General features: G+C 54.5%; 5 protein-coding genes across 5 annotated transcripts; 2 read left to right on the top strand and 3 right to left on the bottom strand.

Moving 5' to 3' along the window:
* Positions 1-1,288: 1,288 nt before the first annotated feature.
* On the top strand, positions 1,289-2,976 carry PVX_088175 (hypothetical protein, conserved; the record flags this gene model as incomplete). Its single annotated transcript, XM_001613444.1, has 5 exons — positions 1,289-2,033; positions 2,169-2,288; positions 2,436-2,471; positions 2,632-2,697; positions 2,833-2,976. Exons 1-5 carry the CDS (start codon positions 1,773-1,775, stop codon positions 2,974-2,976), a joined length of 627 nt encoding a protein of 208 aa, XP_001613494.1. The 5' UTR covers positions 1,289-1,772.
* Positions 2,977-4,177: 1,201 nt separating this feature from the next.
* PVX_088170 (proteasome subunit alpha type 6, putative) lies at positions 4,178-5,626 on the top strand (the record flags this gene model as incomplete). Its single annotated transcript, XM_001613443.1, has 3 exons — positions 4,178-4,253; positions 4,479-4,829; positions 5,271-5,626. 3 exons carry the CDS (start codon positions 4,178-4,180, stop codon positions 5,624-5,626), a joined length of 783 nt encoding a protein of 260 aa, XP_001613493.1.
* Positions 5,627-6,065: 439 nt separating this feature from the next.
* PVX_088165 (hypothetical protein, conserved) lies at positions 6,066-11,504 on the bottom strand (the record flags this gene model as incomplete). The annotated part of the gene is made up of 4 exons (XM_001613442.1): positions 6,066-6,908; positions 7,191-10,696; positions 10,808-11,110; positions 11,261-11,504. 4 exons carry the CDS (start codon positions 11,502-11,504, stop codon positions 6,873-6,875), a joined length of 4,089 nt encoding a protein of 1,362 aa, XP_001613492.1. The 3' UTR covers positions 6,066-6,872.
* Positions 11,505-12,597: 1,093 nt separating this feature from the next.
* PVX_088155 (DegP-like serine protease 1 precursor, putative) lies at positions 12,598-15,510 on the bottom strand (the record flags this gene model as incomplete). Its single annotated transcript, XM_001613441.1, has 5 exons — positions 12,598-13,975; positions 14,068-14,307; positions 14,425-14,511; positions 14,625-14,934; positions 15,096-15,510. The coding sequence occupies 5 exons, from the start codon at positions 15,508-15,510 to the stop codon at positions 12,598-12,600; spliced, it is 2,430 nt and encodes an 809-aa protein (XP_001613491.1).
* A 1,101-nt stretch (positions 15,511-16,611) lies between these two features.
* PVX_088150 (26S proteasome non-ATPase regulatory subunit 4, putative) lies at positions 16,612-18,953 on the bottom strand. The gene is made up of 2 exons (XM_001613440.1): positions 18,464-18,953; positions 16,612-18,217 (listed from the first exon to the last, which is right to left on the bottom strand). Exons 1-2 carry the CDS (start codon positions 18,551-18,553, stop codon positions 16,859-16,861), a joined length of 1,449 nt encoding a protein of 482 aa, XP_001613490.1. The 5' UTR covers positions 18,554-18,953; the 3' UTR covers positions 16,612-16,858.
* Positions 18,954-19,531: the final 578 nt, after the last annotated feature.

Genomic DNA, 19,531 nt, shown 5'->3' with positions numbered 1-19,531 from the left:
TACGAAGCGACTGCGAAGCGACTGCGAAGCGGAGGAGTTACCAGTGCAGCGCCGCCGCGCCCACCCACTCGTCACCATTCCTCTGCCCGTGTCTCCCCCCCACACATACGCGTACATACACACATACGCGCACACCCCGTTGCGCATGGGTTGCCCATCTGCTCACCTTCACGCACACACGTACGTGAAAAACTGCCTCTGATTATGAACCCTCCCCCGGAGAGGCTCCTCCTAATTTTTTATGGCTCTGACTGCTCTGACTGCTCTGACTGCTCTGACTGCTCTTCCTCTGTGGCTTTTTCACCACCCATTACCGCTTCCCCTCCTTTACCGCTTCCCCCTCCCTACCGCGGACACACGTACAGCACCCCCCTCCACCTGCATGCGTGCGTGCGTGCGTGCGTACGTGTTCCCCTCTTTTAAAGAAAAAAAAATATATGACCGCTTTTTCCCTCCCCTTCAAAGCTAGTTGCTTTTCCCCTCTGACGCTGCTCCTCCGTTTGCGCGTCTTAACTGATTAGCTGCTGCTGAGCGGCGTGGCTGCACAGCAACGCGGCTGCTTCCCAACCGACCATTGCTTCTTCCCAACCGACCATTGCTTCTTCCCAACCGACCATTGCTTCTTCCCTACCGACCATTGCTTCTTCCCAACCGATGACTTCTCCTTTCCAACCGACCACTTCTTCCTCCCAACCGATGACTTCTCCCTCCCGACCGTCCAACCTCCTCAACAACGTGCCCTCTCCCTAATGCATCAAAGTGATATATCTCCTCCCCCCCCCCCGTAGTGAATCCCCCTTTCCTTGTACATGTGGTTTTTTTTGTAATTTTAAAAAGTCCCCCGATTTAATAGTAACTTCATTTTTATATATTTTTTTTTCTTTTCCCCCCCTTGTCGCGGTACCGTTGCCACTTCTTTTTTTTTGCAAGTGTGGTTTGCGTACCGCTGACTCCGCATACACGTTTAACAGCACACACGTCTCGAGAAATTGCCACTCCAACGTCTGCTATGGTTCGCTGATCGGAGCGCCGTTTGGCGTTCCCATCGTATGCCTCGCATTCTTTGCGCACGTTTGCTTTGCTTTGCTTTGCTTTGCTTCTTTCTCCCCCCAGGTGGGTGGTTCACTCTGTTCTCCCCGAGTTGCGCAGAGTAAAGCAGTTAGAAGGGGGACTCTCCCCCTGTTGTTGCTGGGCTGGTCGCTTTCCCCCTTTTGACTACAGGCCGTGAATTATAAAAAAAAAAAAAAAAAAAAAAAAAAAAAACTCTCCGCCGCCAACACGCTTGTAAATACTGCTCATTATATACACCCTTTTTGTGCTCTTTTGTGGGTAGCCCATTTTGCATCGTAGCCAGGAGCACAGGGGATCTTTTCTCCCCCGAGGAAGAAAAGTGCGCAGCGGTGAAGGACTCCCGGACGGAGGGGGATCTCCCAACCTTCGCTCAGGCGTAGCAGCTGCATAGTTGCCACGGAGGGGATTGACATCTTCCTCTCTCAGCATTTCACTACGTGCCATCTGCACATTGCTGTGAAGAGGGGGAAACTCCAAGGCAGGCCTCCCACATCGAAAAAAGGATGACCAGACGGAGAGTCGCACTTGAGGAGCCCTTCCCCCGCGAGATGGACGCGTAGCTCGTTCGTAGCAGCTGGGCGAACGCAAGTGGGTACACGGGGTGCCACCTGCATGGTACTCACCACGTTTGTTGCCACACACACGTGGTATATACCGAATGCCGCTTCCCCTTTTAGCGCTTCCACCGCCTAAGACGCAGGATGAGGGGGACGCCGCTGGCCCACATTGCCAAGAAGAACGCGCCCAGCCAGGCACTCGTCCAAAGTGTAACCACTGGCAGTCGCTGCAGCTACCGCGGCTACCACCGCTGCAGGAGCTACTCGCTGTTTAGGAATCAGCTGTGGACCCCAAGTGAGGATGTAACGTACCGGAAGAGCCTCGACGTCATTTGCCAAAGCCATGTGTTCTTCTACACCGTTTTGAATGTGGACCGCTACAGCCACTTCCTCCCCTACGTTACGGTAAAGTGCACCCTATATATATATATACATACATATATATATATACATGTGTGTGTGTGCCCCGAGGGATTAACCCCGCCGAACCCTAAACCCGTTTGCGCTTGCAACCGCATCGGCTCACCTCCCCAACTGCAGAAAAGCAAAATAACGCACAAGGCGGAGCAGCACTTCAGGGCCGTCCTACAGATAGAGAATCTCCTTTTCAGGGAATCATACGATTCTCTCATTCGGTTTAAGGTGCCCACCACTGTAAAGGTACCTCTTCCAAATGAGGCATCACAAGATGTGTATGTGTGGGGGATCCTCCAAGAGGGGCTTTCGAGCAGCGCATTAGATCGATGCACCTCGTAGGGATATGCCCATTGAATTTGCTCTCCTTTTTTTTCCCCCCTCTTTTTACAGGTCTCCAGCGCAGACACGAATTTGTTTAGCCACTTGGTAGGCACAAATGGGGAAAGAAAAAAAAAAGAAATCCCCCGAGTGGTCATCATGCCAATTGGCCCTACATCAAACGGGTGCTACGCAAATGGACGCCGCGTCGTCGGCTATGCCAATGGTGATGACACATGCGATTGTTGCTTCCCCCCCACACCGTCAGACCACCGAATGGGTTATCGAGGAAAAACCGGGCTGCATCCACGTGGACTTTTACATCAGCTTTCGGGTAGGTCAGCAGGGATGGGGCCAGCCCATGGGGAGGCGGCACCCTGGGAGTGGCGAAGTGGCCGGAGCAGCTCTGCCCCTTTTGCGAGAAACTCCACTTCACGTTTCTTCCCCCCTCCCTACGCACACCGCACAGCTAAAGAACAGGGTTTACCAAAATTTCATGCGCATGTACATACGGGAGATGGGGAAGAAGATACTCCACGCCTTCATTCGGGAGGCGCGCGCGAACAGCGCGAGAGACGTCGACTCGCTCTTCCGCCATTTGCTTGAGCGGTGAGGGGGGAGCGGTGAAAGGAGCAGTAAAAGGAGCAGTAAAAGGAGCAGTGAGGAGAGCAGTGAGGAGAGCAGTGCGGAGGGGAGGTTTCTCCCCCATTTGGCCTCCCCTCCACCGACTGCAATAGTACTTCGTTCCTCCGCGGAGGCAACTGCGCAAGAATTTCTCAATTCTCACCGCTACCTATGCACACTGTGGTGCCCATTTTTTTTTCATAATGAAAGGGTTGGGGGAGGGGAGATCTTTCCCCCCTGGCGGCAGAGGGCCCAGGTGGGCACACCCGCCAACTGTGTATTGCTCATCACACGTGGTTGGTTAGAAGCCCCCGAACTGATTTCGATTTCATCTTTCCATTCTGCAACGAATGTGGGTTTAAATAACAAAAAAGGGGAAGTCACCCCAAAGCAGAGTAGCCAATACTACACCTCCACTGAGTGATACTTCCATTTGCGTTTTTAATACTACCACTTTTTTAAAAAAAAAAAAAAAAAAAAACTCGACTATCACATGTGCACATCATGTGCCATCAAGGCTCCGCGAAAAGGTACGTCATTATACATCCCGTTCATCGCAAGGGCGTACGTATGTGTCCCCCGAACGTTGACGTGAATGCTTAAAGGAAGAACTTCATTTGAGTGGTGGAAGGATAGGAAGAAGCGCCTCACTCCATTTTCCCTCTGCACAGCTGCATAGCGAATGCAATTAAGAAAACGACTTTTTTTTTTTTTTTTTTTTTTCTTTCTTCACGTGCTTACTGTCAAGCCACAGTGCACAGATCTGCGTTTAGCCAAATGAGCAATTCTTTTTTGTGACCCTCGTATGTGTTTCTTTTTTTTCTTTCCTTCATCTCTCTATTTTGTCACCCATATAGGAGGCTTGTTTGTTTTTTTTTTTTTTTTCTTCCCTTCCATTTCCGCCGAGTTGCCTCGCGCCATTAGATAAAGCAACCATACGAGGCATACACCTCTGGGGGGAGATACAAAAAGGAGAGCACACCAACAGAGGGGGGGGAGTGTACCTGCTCGATCGGCTCCATTCACACGCACAGCACAAGGGCAGCTTACCTAGTGTAGGTCACCACTTACACGCGCCTCTCCACCATTGCCGCTCTTTTTGCCCATACCACGGTAAAGAGAGAGAAGCGGCAGAAACATAAGAAGAAACGCATTCCACACCTCACTTTCCTCGATCGAGAACGGCCACCATGGTGAGACAGTCGCAGAGCATGTACGATAGGCACCTGACTATCTTCTCCCCCGATGGGAACCTCTACCAGATCGGTAAGTGAGGAAAGAAGAGGAGAAGTAGAGGGGTGTATCAAAGGGAGAGGAGCACCCCGGATGTGTTGTCCCTTCCACGTGCAGCTTCATTCCGCGGCATGATCTCTCCACCGCCACCGCTGCGACTCCACCGCTGCGACTCCACCGCTGCACTCCACCGCTGCGACTCCACCGCTGCGACTTCACCTCTCCACCTTCGCCGCTTCGACTCCACTTCCCTCACAGAATACGCCATCAAAGCAGTGAAGAACACCAACATAACGTCCATCGGCGTGAAAGGAGAACACTGTGCCGTCATCATTTCCCAAAAAAAAATGGCAACGCAGTACATCTCGCAGGACAAACTGCTAGACTACAACAACATAACGAACATTTACAATATAACCGACGAGATCGGATGCTCCATGGTGGGAATGCCTGGGGATTGCCTCAGCATGGTGTATAAGGCCAGGATAGAGGCCGCCGAGTTCCTTTATTCCAATGGGCATAACGTTAACGTGGAAACCTTGTGCAGGAACATCTGCGACAAAATTCAGATCTTCACGCAGCACGCCTACATGAGGCTGCACGCTTGCAGTAAGTTATCGAGATGGGGAGAAGGATGGCGCGCCGCCCCCCGCTGCGTATGACCCCTTTGTGAGAGCTAGCCAGAAAGGGGGCAAAATGGCCATTTTAAAAAAAAAAAAAAAAAAAAAAGATTTGTTCATGTGAGCTAGCCAAAATGGGGGCAAAATGGCCATTTTAAAAAAAAAAAAAAAAAAAGAGTTGTTCATGTGAGCTAGCCAAAATGTGGGCAAAATGCCCATTTAGAAAAAAAAAAAAAAAGATTTGTTCATGTGAGCTAGCCAAAATGTGGACAAAATGGCTATTTAAAAAAAAAAATATGAACGGGTCATAATTTTTCCTTTCCTTTTGCCATGAATGCATCACGTGTGCAACTGGCAAGGTACCCATTACTTCTTTATCGCTTTGCTGTTGCACCGCCTTACTTCTTCACCGCTCCACCCCCTTCCCAAGGCGGAATGATCATAGGCATGGACGAGGACAACAAGCCGGGGCTTTTCAAGTTCGACCCGTCGGGGTTCTGCGCAGGGTACCGCGCGTGCGTGGTCGGGAACAAGGAGCAGGAAAGCATAAGCATACTGGAGAGGCTGCTGGAGAAGAGGAAGAAGAAAATACAGCAAGAGACGTTGGAGGAGGATGTACAGAACACCATCATCTTGGCCATAGAAGCGCTGCAGACCATTTTGGCGTTTGACTTGAAGGCCAACGAAATAGAAATGGCGATCGTTTCGAAGACGAACCCCAATTTTACGCAAATCAGCGAGAAGGAGATCGACAACTATTTGACCTTCATCGCGGAGCGGGATTAGTTCGTAGGGCGTCCTGTCTGGTAAGGGGCTGAGGGGGGCAAGTGGGCCCCTCGAACAGTCGGTCAATCGGCCAAGCGGTGGGCAGCCCCCCGTTCCTTTTACGCATCACTCGTTTTTCGCAAGAATGCCACGTGATCGCCCACTGCGCAAATAGCGCACATTGTATGCACTTCTCACATTGCGCACATTGTATGCACTTCTCACATTGCGCACATTACGCACATTGCGTTGCCTTTTTTTTTTTTTTTTTCTTGTACCACTTCCCCCTCCTGTGTCATAATTTTAAAAAACGCTCCCCAACTTGCCAACCGTTCTATGTGAACGTACACCCATGGGTGGACGTTACTACGTGGGTGAAGAAGCACACTGAGAAGGCGACGTCCAACTTACGATTCGTTGCAGAGCGGCCGCACCACAGGGGGCGCAGCGCATGGGTATAAATAAATAAATGAATAAGCGAGTGAGTAAAGAAGTATCTGTGTATATTTGCATGCACATTTGTATGTACATGTGCGCATATTTTATGCCCATTTGCATGCACACATTTTTGCATATGCACACACGCGTGCGTATCCCTGCTTTCAAAGAGCGCCCACGTGGGGCACCTTGTGATCGGGAAACAACGGGCAAAAAAAAAAAAAAAAAAGTAAAAAAAGAAAAGAAAGGAAATGCAAAGGAACGCTACTACACACAGCAGACAAGCTCACAATGTGAACTCCCCAGCTGCCGCCCCAACGTGAGGAAAAAGTGGGTGGACGCAATGCTTCCTTTCATGGCAGCTGCATAGGTATGTACTCGCCCAGGCGTTGGAAACAAAATGGTGATGCAAAGGGAAAAAAGAATTCATACATTTTGTTAACGTAAAAGCGACGCACGTTGGGGGGGGAGAAGCAGAGGAGGGGCGCTGGAAGGTGTACGTGTAATCCTCCCCCACCTCGACAGTGGGCAATATGTTCGAATGAAACGATGGCTGTTTCTTCCGCCCCGGCATTAGCTCTCCCCCTCCTCTAGTTATTCCTGTAACTCCTGCTCTGTGAGTAAAGGCTCTTTTTGTTGTAGAGCTCTCCCGAATTGTAGTTCAGCCCATTGGATGCGTTTTCGCTGCGGTGGGGGGGTGAGAGGTGAGAGGTGAGAGGTGAGAGGTGAGAGGTGAGAGGTGAGAGGTGAGAAGTGGGCACGTAGAAGTAAGATGTGAGCATGCATCAGCAGCGCGCAACTGTGCAGGCGCACGCTCTGCGCCTTTCCATTACTGTTGGGAGTCCTCCGCGTTGTAGTAGCTCCTCTGGGAGGGAAAAAAAAAAAAAAAAAAAAAAAAAAATCAGAAGTGAGTGCAGGCGGGGGAGCAGCTCGTCATGCAATCGGACGGTGACGACGGTGACGACGGTGACGACGGTGACAGCGGTGACGACGGTGACGACGGTGACGACGGTGACAGCGGTGACAACTCTGTCAACCCTTCCAACTGCGCCAACGCTGCCTACTGCGCCAACGCTGCCTACTGCGCCAACGCTGCCTACTGCGCCAGCGCTGCCTACTGCGCCAACTGCGCTTCACTCCGGATTACCATTTTCTGGTGGGCCTGGCCCTCGTACGCGGGGGGAACGCCTGGGGGCGGGGGAGGCATCATCCACGCGTTCTTGTCGGAGCTGTTGATGGAGTAGTTGCTGCCGTCGTAGTACTTGTTGGTGGAGTCCTTCGTGGAGGCGTAGGGGTCCTGCATCTCCGCGTTTATTTTGGCCCCCCGGTGGTGGTTGTCGCTCCTTCGGTCATCCATCTGGTGCTTCGCCTCGTAGTCGCTGTTCCTTCCTCTCTTCTCGTAGCGCTTATGGGAGTAGCTCTCCGCTGCGAGGCCTCTTCGCGTCTCGTAGGAGTCGTCTCTCCTTCGCTTGGCGCCTTTGCTGTCGTTTCGTGGGTCGTTTCGTGGGTCGTTTCGCGGGTCACTTCGTGGGTCGTTACGCAGGTCACCTCGCGGGTCACTTCGTGGGTCACCTCGCGGGTCACCTCGCGGATCGTTTCGTGGGTCACCTCGTGCATCACTTCTTAACTCCTCTCGCACGTCGCCCCTCGCCGAGCGGTTGTACCCATAGCTGCCGTGGTGCACGGAGCTACCGTAGGCCCTGCTTGGCTCGTGGAAGCTAGACACGCTGCCAGCGCCATCTCCTCCTCCGCCAACCCCCCCGCTGCCGTAGGGACCACTGTGGTAGGCGGCACTGGAGTTCCTGTTCGATCGCTGATTGTCACTCTTATTGTATTTCATCCCCTTGTCGTCCCTCCTGTTTTCATAGCTGTTCGCTGTGCCGCTCCTCCCCATTTTATCGCTTCGGTAAAACTTGTTATGGGAGCTGTAGCTGTGTGCGTTGTAGTGGCCGCCGCCTCCCCCGTAGTTACCGCTTCCTCCATAGTTGCCACCACCGTAGTTACCGCCTCCTCCATAGCTGCCGTCTCCTCCATAGCTGCCGTCTCCTCCATAGCTGCCGCCTCCTCCATAGCTGCCGCCTCCTCCATAGCTGCCGCCTCCTCCGTAACTGCCTCCCCCCCCGTAACTTCTCCCACCTCCGTAGTTGCTTCCGCTTCCGTAGCTGCCCCCTCCTCCCCCGTACTTATTGCCGCCATAGTTGTGACTGCCGTAGGAGGCCTGGTGACCATACCCGTAGCTGGAGCTGTGCACGGCGTGCTTGTATACCCCGTTGGGGGACCCCTTGTTTAGGAGGTGGCCTCCTTTACTACTCATGCTACCTGTTCCCTTGCCGGCACTTGCCCCCCCTGCGCCTTTCGCACCATGCACACTGGATCCTCTAGCAGAGTGCCCATTTGACGTTTCATTAAGAGGGGTTGGGAGAAGGGGCGGCTTCTTCTTCATCTCATACGCCGAGGAGTAGTAGCTACTGTTTCTGTAAGACCCTCCCACCATCCGCTTCGAGTACTTCTTACCGTGGTAGTCGTTGGCGTAGCTCTTCCGACCGCCGGCAAACTTGATAGCCAAATTACAAACGTGGCGGCGGCCCCCCTTTTTCTTCCTCTTCACATTTATGTAGTACTCGAAGTAGGCGCTCATGTTTTCGCTCGCGTGGAAGAAGTCCAGGGGGCTGAAGATGCATTTCCACAGCTTGTCCGCAGTCGCCAAGTTAGCGGTTGCCGTGTCGGCGGTCGGGGTGTCAGCCGTAGCCGCGTCAGCGGTGGGTATGTCAGCAGGGGTGGCGTCTTCTCCCATTGGGGCTGCTTCTCCAGTGGGGGCGTCCTCTCCAGTGGGGGCGTCCTCTCCAGTGGGGGCGTCCTCTCCAGTGGGGGCTTCTTCACCAGTTGGTGCTTCTTCGCCAGTGGGAGCTTCTTCCCCCGTTGGGGCTGCTTCACCAGTGGGAGCTTCTTCCCCCGTTGGGGCTTCTTCTCCAGTGGGAGCTTCTTCACCAGTGAGAGCTTCCTCCCCAGTGACCCCCTCACCGACGGCAGACTTCTCCCCCTGGACCGCCTTCCCCCCGCTCGGAGCCCCCCTCCTCATCTGGCTGTTCAGCTCGGCCTGAAACAAATAGTAGGAGAGGTGGGACCGCCTGCCCCCCCCAGAGACGCTGTTCCTCACGTGCTGCACATACAGCTTGTACCTCATCTGGCTGATGTGGTTCAGCTGATCCTTTATCGTCGTGCACGACTTAACCTTCTCCTGGAACTCTTGTAGGAACTTCCTTTTTAAAAAGGAGTAGCTCTCAACGGGGAACTCGCGAGTGAAGTTGGGCTCCAAAATTAGGGCCATCTCCTCTGGGATGATGATTTTCTTTTTTTTTAAAACGAAAGAGAAAAACGCACAGTTGCTCAGAAAGGCGTTGTGTGTAAAGTGGCTGCCATAAATGACTGGCACGTACTTCTCCGCGACGCTGTTGAGGTCTACCTTTGGTTTTTTTTCCTCCCCTGCTTCTGCGCTTTGCGTCGTCTCCTTCTCTTCCTCTTCCTCCTGCTGCTGCTTCTCCCCATGTTCACTCTGCTCATCGAAAGCAAACAGCTTCATAACCTTGCCAATGTCCACGTGGTAGAGGAGGGGGAACTTGGCAATGTTCATTTGGCTTATTTTTTTTTCCTTCGCGTCTTCCCCGTCTGGGGAGCTCACCACGTAGGTGACTACTTGGGACGTTTCGCACGGCTGCTTCTGTCCCGCGGCGGGGCTCTCCTTTTTGTTCTTCGCCTCCGCGTCGAAGAGGTGGGAGAACCGGGTCACATCGTCGTCATCGCCGTCGTCATCGCCGTCGTCATCGTCATCACCGTCGTCATCGCCATCGTCGTCATCTTCCTCGCCGCCTTCCTCGCCGCCTTCCTCGCCGCCTTCTTCGCCGCTTTCCCCGGCGGCGCTGCCCTTCCCCGGCTCCTCCTCATCAGCGTACATGTTGGCGTAGCTGGACAGCTTGATGCACACGTCTCCCCCCCCCTCCGCGGGTGCGTCCGCGGGTGCATCTGCCGGTTCATCTCCCGGTGCATCCGCTAGCTCATCTGCCGGTTCACCTGCGGCCTTCTCCTTATCTTGGGTGCTGCCGCTGTCCCCCTCGTTTTCCTTCTCCTGCTCCGGGTCCGGGTGCGGCTGGGCAGGTTCTTCGGCGGTTTCTCCGTTCGGTTCGTCAGCGGTTTCGACATTTGGCTCCTCGGCAGTCTCGCCATTCGCTTCGTCAGCGGTTTCCCCATTTGGCTCCGCTGCTGTTTCCCCATTCGGTTCTTCGGCCGTTTCCCCATTCGGCTCCGCTGCGTTCTCCCCGGCGGGGTCCCCCCCCTGCTGAGTTGCTTCCTCCTCCCCCTTTCCGCTGCACATCAAATTCTTCAAACTGTTTAATGTCTCGTGGATGCTCTCTCGTTTCGTCTCCCCTCCGTCATCGACCCTCTCTTCCGCTTCTTCCTTCTCCCCCAGCTCGGTAGTCTCTTCATCCCCAACGAACTTCGCCAATCTCTCTGTCGTCCAGAACAAGTGAATCTCTGCGTTCTTCTGGCACACCTCAATAACTTCTATGAGCACGCAGATGAGGAAGTAATAAACCCGCAGGGCCGTCACCTTGTCGTTGTACTTGAGTCCGGTCTCCCGGATGCTGTAGCAGAGGCCTGCAGGGGGTGAGAGGATGGGAAGCGGATGAGGGGATGGGAAGCTCATGAGGGGGCGATGCCGCTAAACAACACCGCTTCACATGGCCGCCAATCAGCAGTGCGCCTCACCTGGGAGAACGAAAAACACCGTGTGGAAGAAGCTGCTCGGGAAGTGGCAACCCAAGTTAAACAGATTTGCGCTGAACAGGACGTAGACCCTCTTGTCCGCGTGCTCCTTCAAGAACTTCCTGGTGTAGTAGAAGGGGGTCTTCTCAATGGGAGCGTCTCCCTCCTGCTGCGCGGTTCCCTGTTGCGCGGCTCCCTCCTGTTGTGTGGCTCCTTCCTGTTGCATGGCTTCTTCCTGGAGCTTCCTCCTCTTGCGCTTCTCCAAGTCGCGCAGCAGGTGATCCATTTGTAACTCGGTGCAGGTGCCTGCGGGGGGGGCAGCACACGAAGTGGTGAAGTGGTGAAGAAGTGGTGCAGAAGCGGAGTAGAAGCGGAGTAAACGCGGAGTAAACGCGGCGTAAAAGCGGAGTAGCACCGCTTAGAAGCGGCACCCACGTGGGGGAGGTGAGCACTTACTGGCTATGTAAATGTGGGCGGACGGGTAGGCCTCAATTACGAGCTCGGAAAAGGTCAGATTCTCGTCCCCTATGATGAGAATGTTGCTGTGCGCTGGTTGATCATTTTCACCTTGCTGGTCAGGCAATTCCTCCTCCACAGGAATCACCTCCGCTGCTTTGTTCCTTCTGCCTCTTGATGGAGCATTCCGCGCACGGTCTCGCGGGCCCTTCCTCCCCACCTCCCCATCGTCTGCTTTGACCATCCTACCACCTGGCGGAGAAGCGTACGATGGGTGATGTCACGGAGGGGGAGGAAAAAAAACCCAATCGATAGAAAAAGTGTTCTGAGTGAAGCGCCTTTTAAGAAGATTTCTCCACAAATTACCTGCACAAGTCAGGTGAATTCACGCGATGTGATGCTTCGCTCGCTTGGCCGAGCTATGTACCTGTGAGATGCTTCGCCCGGTTGGCCTTTTCGCTACGCAGCTTCGTTGCGCAGTTTTGATGCTTCGCTCTGTTGAGCTGCGTTAACGTTCCTTCTGCCGCTTCTTTGCCGCTTCTTTGCCGCTTCTTCGCCGCTTCTTCGCCGCTTCTTCGCTGCTCTCTCTCTCCTTTTCGTTTTTGCCTCTCGGCCTGCACCGTTCGAACTTGGTTCTAATACATAATGCTGGGAAAAAAAAAAAAAAAAAAAATGACACCTCCGCGGCGGGGTATCACATGTCACAACAGCCCATCGCAACGCGTCGCCGGGGGGCATACCGATTTGTGCCTTTCCCTGCGGCGTGCGTAAGGGGGAAAAAAAAAAAAAAAAGAGGACGCTGCGAAGGGGCACCTGTACATGCGGCAATGCGGCGGTATAAACTCGCGGTGGTATTATAGCCATGTCAGGGGATGAGCGCACAGCGGGAGGTATTCCCCATCGCACCGCATCCCTTTGTGCCGCCCCCCGCGATGGGGACGGGCATACAGCAGAGAGAGGGCCGCTCGCGCGTGCCCAGGAAACGCCCGCACCAAAGGGCTACTACCCCCAACCGGTGTGATTCGCCATAAGCCTTTATATGAAGATAAATTTACGTGTCGCCCCATTTGGCGTGAGCGACAATGCAAAGCTGCAACTTGGTGATGACACCCACATGTATAGTTCCCTCATGTGAGGAACAAAAATGTTGTGACACCCCATGAGGGGAAAGAGCCTCACGTAGATTGGACTCTCTAAATCGCTAGGGTGCCCCACGCGTTGCGGCGTAACTGTATGTAGAAATGCCTTGTAGGGAGGCAGTCATGTGAGGGGAAAAAAACGGATGAGCCCCCCCCCTGGTGTAGCCCCTAATCAGTGTGCACCTAACCACTGTACACCTAACCACTGTACACGTAACGCTCCCGCGTGATGCCGTAGACGCGCCTAATCTCGGCGGACTCCCGCTGGACCTCGGCGCGCAGCAAAACAAGTGGCACCTGTTGCCCATTGGAAGTGAGAAGGAGGAAGTGCAGGAGGTTATCCTTCTCCTCCTTCATTTGGAAAAAGGGATCCTCCTCTAAAGTGAACTTCAGATAGGGGTTGGCGTCCCCCTCAGAGGGTGTCCCCCGCCGCTCCCCCATCTGATCCATCTGCTTCATCTGCGTGCTCTTCTTGGCGACCCCCCCCCCGAGGGGGCCCTCCCGTCCGTCAATCACCCCCACAAGGTGTTGCAAGTTCCGCACGGGGATTCCATTCACTGTAAGGACTATACAGTCTTGGTAGTTAAATCCGATGGTCAGCTTCGAAGGGAGGATCCGCTTCACGATGACGATCTCGTCGTCCCTTTGCTTCTTAAACAAATTAAACTGCAGTAGGCGCATCACCTCGACATTGTCTGTCTCCTCATCGGCGTAGAGACTCCTCGTCAGCGTCGTGAAGACGACCCCCCCATAAATGAAAAACTTATTTGGAACATCCCAGTTGTGTTGCCTAACTAGGTAATGAACCCTACTCACTCTAACGAGGGCTGTTTGGACGCGCCCCCCTCTCACGACTCTACAGGTGCATAGGTCTCCTACGAACTTCCCGTTGAAGAGGAACTGGAAGTCTACAGATTCGTCTCCTCGGAGGGTCACCGTCCCATCGCTTTTTATTTGCGTTCCCTCTACCGATAGGAGCACGTCGTTCTTTTTCAGTCCGTAGCAGAGCGGCTCTGCGGGAGCGGTGGGCGTGATGGGCGGCCTCCCGGGAAGGGGGCCCCTCCCAGCAGTAATTGCATGTGAAGCTGCCCCCGTTGAAGCTGCCCCCATTGAAGCTTCCCCTGATGAAGCTGCCCCCGTTGAAGCTGCCCCCATTGAAGCTTCCCCTGATGAAGCTGCCCCCGTTGAAGCTTCCCCCGATGAAACTGCCCACTTTGTGCTCCCCCCCCCGCCTGACTGGCACCCCATCTGCTCCTCGTCCACCTCGGTGACGAGTATGCCGCTGTTCTCCTCCACCTCTCGGCGCCTCTCCAAGTCGGTCAGCCCCAGGAGTCGCCGCAAATTGGCATTGTCGAGGGGCAGGTACTTAACCCCCAAGGAGGGGTAGCCATTGTATTTGCCCGATCGATGAAGGTCCATGAGGAAATGCTTAATCACTGGGGTGGGGATGATGTAGGAAGTGTTATTGGCCATCTTCAGCAGCTGGAAGCAGATCCCAGCCACCTTTCCTTTTACGAGCGCGGGCCCTCCGCTGTTCCCAGGGTTCATCGGCGCGTCTATCTGCGTCAGGAGGAGTCTGCACGGGGGGGCGGCGTGGTTTAGCGGCGTGGAGCAGGGGTAGCTACGGCGTGGAGAAGCGGCGGTGTGGAGCGCTCGCCGGGGACCCACCTGGAGTTGCTGTGCCGGTAGTACTGCACCTCTATGCGGCTCACAATACCCTTGGTGACGCTGAGCTTGTCCCCCCCCGAGGGGTAGCCGACCGTTATGACGTCGTCCCGCAGGGAGGGCAGCGGGCCCAGCTCCAGGGCGCTCACGTCTTCGTAGAAACTCCCGTCTGCGACGGTCAGGAGGGCCATGTCTGCTTCATGCGCCACGTGCAGAACGGCGCCCTCGTACTTTTTGGAGCACCTGCGGGGAGAAGCGGCACGGTGGAGCGGTCAAGCGGTGGAGTGATGAGGCGGTGGAGTACTCGCGCGAGTGACTTTCCCCCTGGCCATCGCCGCCTGACGGGGCGCACATCCTCACCCGTGCTTCCTCACCAAGATCCTCGTGCTGTACGCCACGTTGTGCGCATTCGTCAAGATGAGGCCCCCCTCGATGACAAACCCGGAGCTGCAGAGGGGTGTGTACGGAGGCAGTTAGGAGTGGTCCCCGTGGAGGGCATCTTCATTGTAGGCCCACCAATGGGCTCTTCCTCCCCCCCCTGCGGAGGGTATCAACCCTACCCGCTGACGCGCTTGGGGGGACTGTTGCTCCAGATCGTTTCAAGGCTCGGCTCCGTGATGTCCACATACAGCTTGACGACGCCTTTGTATATTTTGCGCAGCGCGCCCGCCTCGCCGTCATCCGCACCACCTGACTGAGCAACTGACTGAGCACCCACCTCAGCACCCTCCTCAACACGCTCCTTCGTACGTTCCTCCGCTGCTGAAACGCTCAGCGTTATTTGGCTCAAATTTCGGCGCAGCTTTTCATTTATGATGGACCTTCTGGCCGCACCCCTTTGGCTGTCTCCGGAGTGGGGCGCGAAGTTCGCTGCGGGGGGAGAGTCGATGAGGTGGGGGGGCAACGTTACGATGCTCTAATTGGGGGCGGTTCGCCCGGAAGACGTTGGATCGACTCAAACGGGAAAACTCCCGCCCAGCTGCGCCATACCGCGGCAACCGCTCGTTGTGAACCCCCCGGGATGGCCCTACCTGGAAAGAACCTCAACGGGTGAATCGCTTCACTGCTCAACGGGTGAATCGCTTCGCCGCTCAACGGGTGAATCGCTTGGTTGCTTCCTGTCCGCCTGTCTCCCCCATGCTGCTGGTCTGAGGACCCCCCCAAATGCCCCACTTGGCCACTCCCATATTTCTTCCCCCCCTTCAGTAGGTACTCCTTCATAGCCCTAACCACCTGGGGGGTGAAAATACCTTTCATCATTTTTTGGTCGTCTCTGTTGGTCCTCAGTTTGAGTTGCCCCACTTGGTGTGACCCCTCCGTGTAGGAGCTACCACCACGGAAGTTACTTTCATGGAGGTTACTTCCATCTGAATTGGATGCCTCCCTGTGGGTCTGCTTCTCCTCTACTGGTGGGTACCCCTCCTGCCCCCGTTCTGTTGGGCTCATTCTATGTTGTAGAATGTTTTTTTTTTTTCGCCTCCATATGTTAGGCGCAGCAGAGGGGGGTTCTTCCCCGTCGTGGTGGCTGCCTTCACTGGGATGCTCATCTGCTTTGGCATTGTCCCTAAAGGAAGCTCCACACTGTTGCTTCGAAAGGTAGGGTGGCCCATCTTGTGGATCTCCACTGGGGAGGTTGTTCTCTCCCCCGGGTGCCTCCCCCTTAGTCACTCGTTTGTCACTCAGGACGGGGCGAACATACCCAGGGGTGTATTTAGCCAAGGGGAGACCCACCTTAACGTTTTTTCCCCCACCAGTTGGTGAGCTTTCATCAAATGTAAAATGGGAGTCATCTCCTTTCACCTCTCTGTCTATGTGAAGGTGCTCTTCTTCCTCCTTTTCAATCTCCCCTCCTAACTTCCCCCCATTGTTCTCTGCGTAGTTCCTCTCGTCAGTCGGGGGTGGCCGCTCACCCATCTGGTGAGCAGCGCACCGAGGGAAGAAGCCCCCCCAGGGGTCACCGCCCCCCCGAATGACCACCAGTGCAGCTACAGCCGCGCAGCAGGAGTAACTCTGCAGAGACAATTTCATTTTGTAGCAAATGTGCAGAGGCGGGTACCCGATCAGTTATACACTCAATGGTGTATACTTATTTTTTTATTTTTTTTCATTTGGAGGGAACACATTGGTGAGGCCTCCGCGTGGGCAGTGCGACGCGCATGAGACAGCGTCCAAGTGGAGAGATCCGCCGCGGGTTATCATCCTCTGTCAACACATGCGCAGAGGGGAAAATGTACATTTTGCTTTTTCCCCCGCATACGCAGTGGGAGTAGCAGTGGGAGTAGCAGTGGGAGTAGCAGTGGGAGTAGCAGTGGGAGTAGCAGTGGGAGTAGCAGTGGAGTAGCAGTGGGAGTAGCAGTGGGAGTAGCAGTGGGAGTAGCAGTGGGAGTAGCAGTGGGAGTAGCAGTGGGAGTAGCAGTGGGAGTAGCAGTGGGAGTAGCAGTGGGAGTAGCAGTGGGAGTAGCAGTGGGAGTAGCAGTGGGAGTAGCAGTGGGAGTAGCAGAAGTAGCGGCACCCTCCCCCTCCACTGCACCCAGTTGCATTTTGGAGAAAAAAAAAAAAAAAAAAAAAATGCCGCATAAACGGTGCACGCTCGATGTGCATGAACGTTCGCGTTAACCGATGCCCTCCTCGGTTGCGTCGGTTTAGCACAGATCTATCACAAGGTGGAAAAAAAAAAGGGAAACTGGTTGGCTGCGAGCGGCACGGCGAGTTACCAGCGCGGTCGCTTGGCGAGTCGATATCTGCTAAGTGGTAACCGCTTGACCAACCGCTTGACCAACCAATCGCTGAACCACTACTGGCCCGCCCCCGAGGCGGCGTCCGGCTCGTCGCCCGGTTCGCCGCCTGACTTGCCGCCCGACTTGCCGCTCACCCCCGCCTGCTTCTCCTTCTCCTTATCCCCCTCCCCGCCGAACACGCTCACGTTGGCGTTAATCTTCCCCAGGATGTTGGAGATGTAGCTGGTGTCCTGAATGTGCATGGCCGAGGGGGGGGATGCCCCCTCCGCTTGCTCATTCGGTAGAACCATCCCCCCATCCCCATTTTCCGAGCTGTATATATGCTCATTTATGCCACTCCCTTGAGCGTTATCCTGCAACCCCCCATCCTCCTTATCTATTTTAAAAACCTTCTCGTAGCTTTCGTTTTCTTTTTTCTCTTTGGGGTCTTCAACTTGCATCTGGTGGTCTCCGCTGTCAAAGTTATTTTTGTAGCTTTCATTTACGAGCGTCAAATTTTCTTCCCCTTTTGCGTCGAAGGGGGTGTCTCCACTGGGTTGGCTTGTTCCTGCGGGGTTGCCTCCATTTGGTGGGGGCGCCGGGGGGTTATTCGCGTCGCCCTGCAGCTGGTCGCCCTGCAGCTCACCACCCTGCTGCTGACCACCCTGCTGCTGACCACCCTGCTGCTGACCATCCTGCTGCTTCCCCCCCTGCTTGTTCTTCTCCGTGTATTCCTTAAGGGACAAAATCAAGGCCTCCTTCAACTCATTGTCGATGTCCTTCATGCTCTCAATTTCTTCGATGGTAGGCAGGTCGTTGTTGGTCGAGTGGACAGCTCCGTTTGCAGCAGAGACATTTTTCTGCTCGGGTAGCTGCTGGCTTTCCTCTAGAGACATCTGCATGGCATTCATCAACTGCTCATCCTCCTGGATGTTCCCAATATTATAATCGTTATTGTTAAGAAAGGAATTTAGAACAAATCTGCTGAGGTTATTTTCCGTTTCAGGGCATTCTATAAACTTACAGTTGCCATTACTGTTTACGCTATCGTATAGCTTCATGAGGATGTCCCTATTTTTGTGTATGTCTCCGTAGCTGATGATGTCTAGGCAGATGTTATTCTTCTTCAGTTGCTTACCTGTACTGATGAGTTGCTTTTCATTCACTTTTAAGGGGCTCCCGACGAAGAGCATAATTTTTTGGCCCAGGTTCTTATCCACGCGGTGCTTCAGGGCCAGCTGCGCGATTAGCAGGCTCCTCACGATGTCGCACGTGCCGTCCAACTTGATTTCGTGGATGCAGGAGAGCAGCTGCCCGATGTCGTTCGTCAGGGACACCTTCACCTTCGTCTTGTCTCCGGCCATCATCACGATGCCGATGTTGTTCTTGTAGTGCATGCTCGTCTTGTTGCAGCACAGCACGTTTACGCAGTCGATCTGGGGGAGCGAAGAGAAGCGGCGTGTAAAGCGAAGCGAAGCGGCGAGTAAATCACTATGATGTGTAAATCACTATGGTGTGTAAATCACTATGGTGTGTAAATCACTATGGTGTGTAAATCACTATGGTGTGTGGGGCGACGTGTAAACCATCGTGGAGAATACACCATGGAGCGTCACCATCGTGGAGAATACACCATGGAGCGTCACCATCGCGGGGCCTCGCTGTGCACAGCGCCCACTCACCTGCGAGAGAAACCTGTTCGGCACGATGTCCTCATTCCTGTTGTAATCGCTGTTATCTACGCAGATGATGGTCGCCTCGATGGAGCTCATTTTGGGCGATTCGGCTGGCGCGCAAAAAGGGTTCGCACTGCCGCTTTGCGGTGGCGGCAAGAAAGCAGAGCGGGGGAAGCGTTGTGCCGCTTTGCGGTGGCGGCAAGAAAGCAGAGCGGGGGAAGCGTTGTGCCGCTTCGCGGTGGCGGCTTCTCCTTTCGTCAGGGCGGGGCTGGAGCGCAAACGGTACCTCCAGTGTGCCAAAAGGCAGGTGTTTGCCCCGGCTGGGAATTCGTACACTCAGCACAGCTTTCACGTGAGGGGTAAATGGTAAATGCCCGCGTAGGATGCGTTCACTCGGTTGATGTAAAGATGATGGCATACCTCAGCTCGTTCATTTTTTTTTTTTTTTTTTCCTCTTGTTTGGTTAGTGGCGAGGGAATTCTTTTCGCTCATCTGCAATTAGCCAAGCTGATTTTTTTTTTTTTTTTTTTTTTTTTTTTGGCCTTTGCACTGCGTTGGGATATATTTCCAGCGGGTGGTGCGCGTACAGCTGCGTTCGCCTTGTTGGTGCCGGCGGGGCGTTTAATTACCCTTTCGGAGCGTCACTCGGTGCGCCACTCGGTGCGTGCTGTGGACTCCCCCGAGTGGGAAGGCGAACATCCCTTCGGTTACACTTTTCCCCGATCAGTTGCGGTCTTCTCTGCGTAGCGACCACTGTCGGGGGAGCGGGCTGTCGAGGCGAGCACAGCCCAACCTGGCGTCCGCCCCCCCTCCGTTTGTGTAGCACTGCCGATGTAGAAGTGCAGGAGAGGAGCGCGCGAAATGCACTCGCGGGGGGCAAGGGAGGCTTGTCGGCAGTCAACTGAAGTTAGCTTCAGTCCGCTCCAGTCAGCTTCCAATCAGCTTCCAATCAGCTCCACTGAGCATCCACTCACTTACACTCACACTCACTTCCCCTCATCTTCTAACAAACCTGCGATCGCCCCCGCTTGAGCGTTGCTCGAAGGGAACAATTGTATGCTCTCCAAGCTGATC

The sequence above is a fragment of the Plasmodium vivax genome, chromosome 1, assembly GCF_000002415.2.
Source record: "Plasmodium vivax chromosome 1, whole genome shotgun sequence".
Lineage (NCBI taxonomy): Eukaryota > Apicomplexa > Aconoidasida > Haemosporida > Plasmodiidae > Plasmodium > Plasmodium vivax.
The sequence above is the reverse complement of the archived record's forward strand: the minus strand, read 5'-3'. Positions and strand labels throughout refer to the sequence as shown.

Bases quoted from the DNA above. Each gene is read 5' to 3' on its own strand.
- PVX_088150 (XM_001613440.1), bottom strand. From the start codon at position 18,553: ATGAGCTCCATCGAGGCGACCATCATCTGCGTAGATAACAGCGATTAC. The intron at 18,218-18,463 runs GTGAGTGGGCGC...TCGCTCCCCCAG, and splicing joins CGAACAGGTTTCTCTCGCAG to ATCGACTGCGTAAACGTGCT.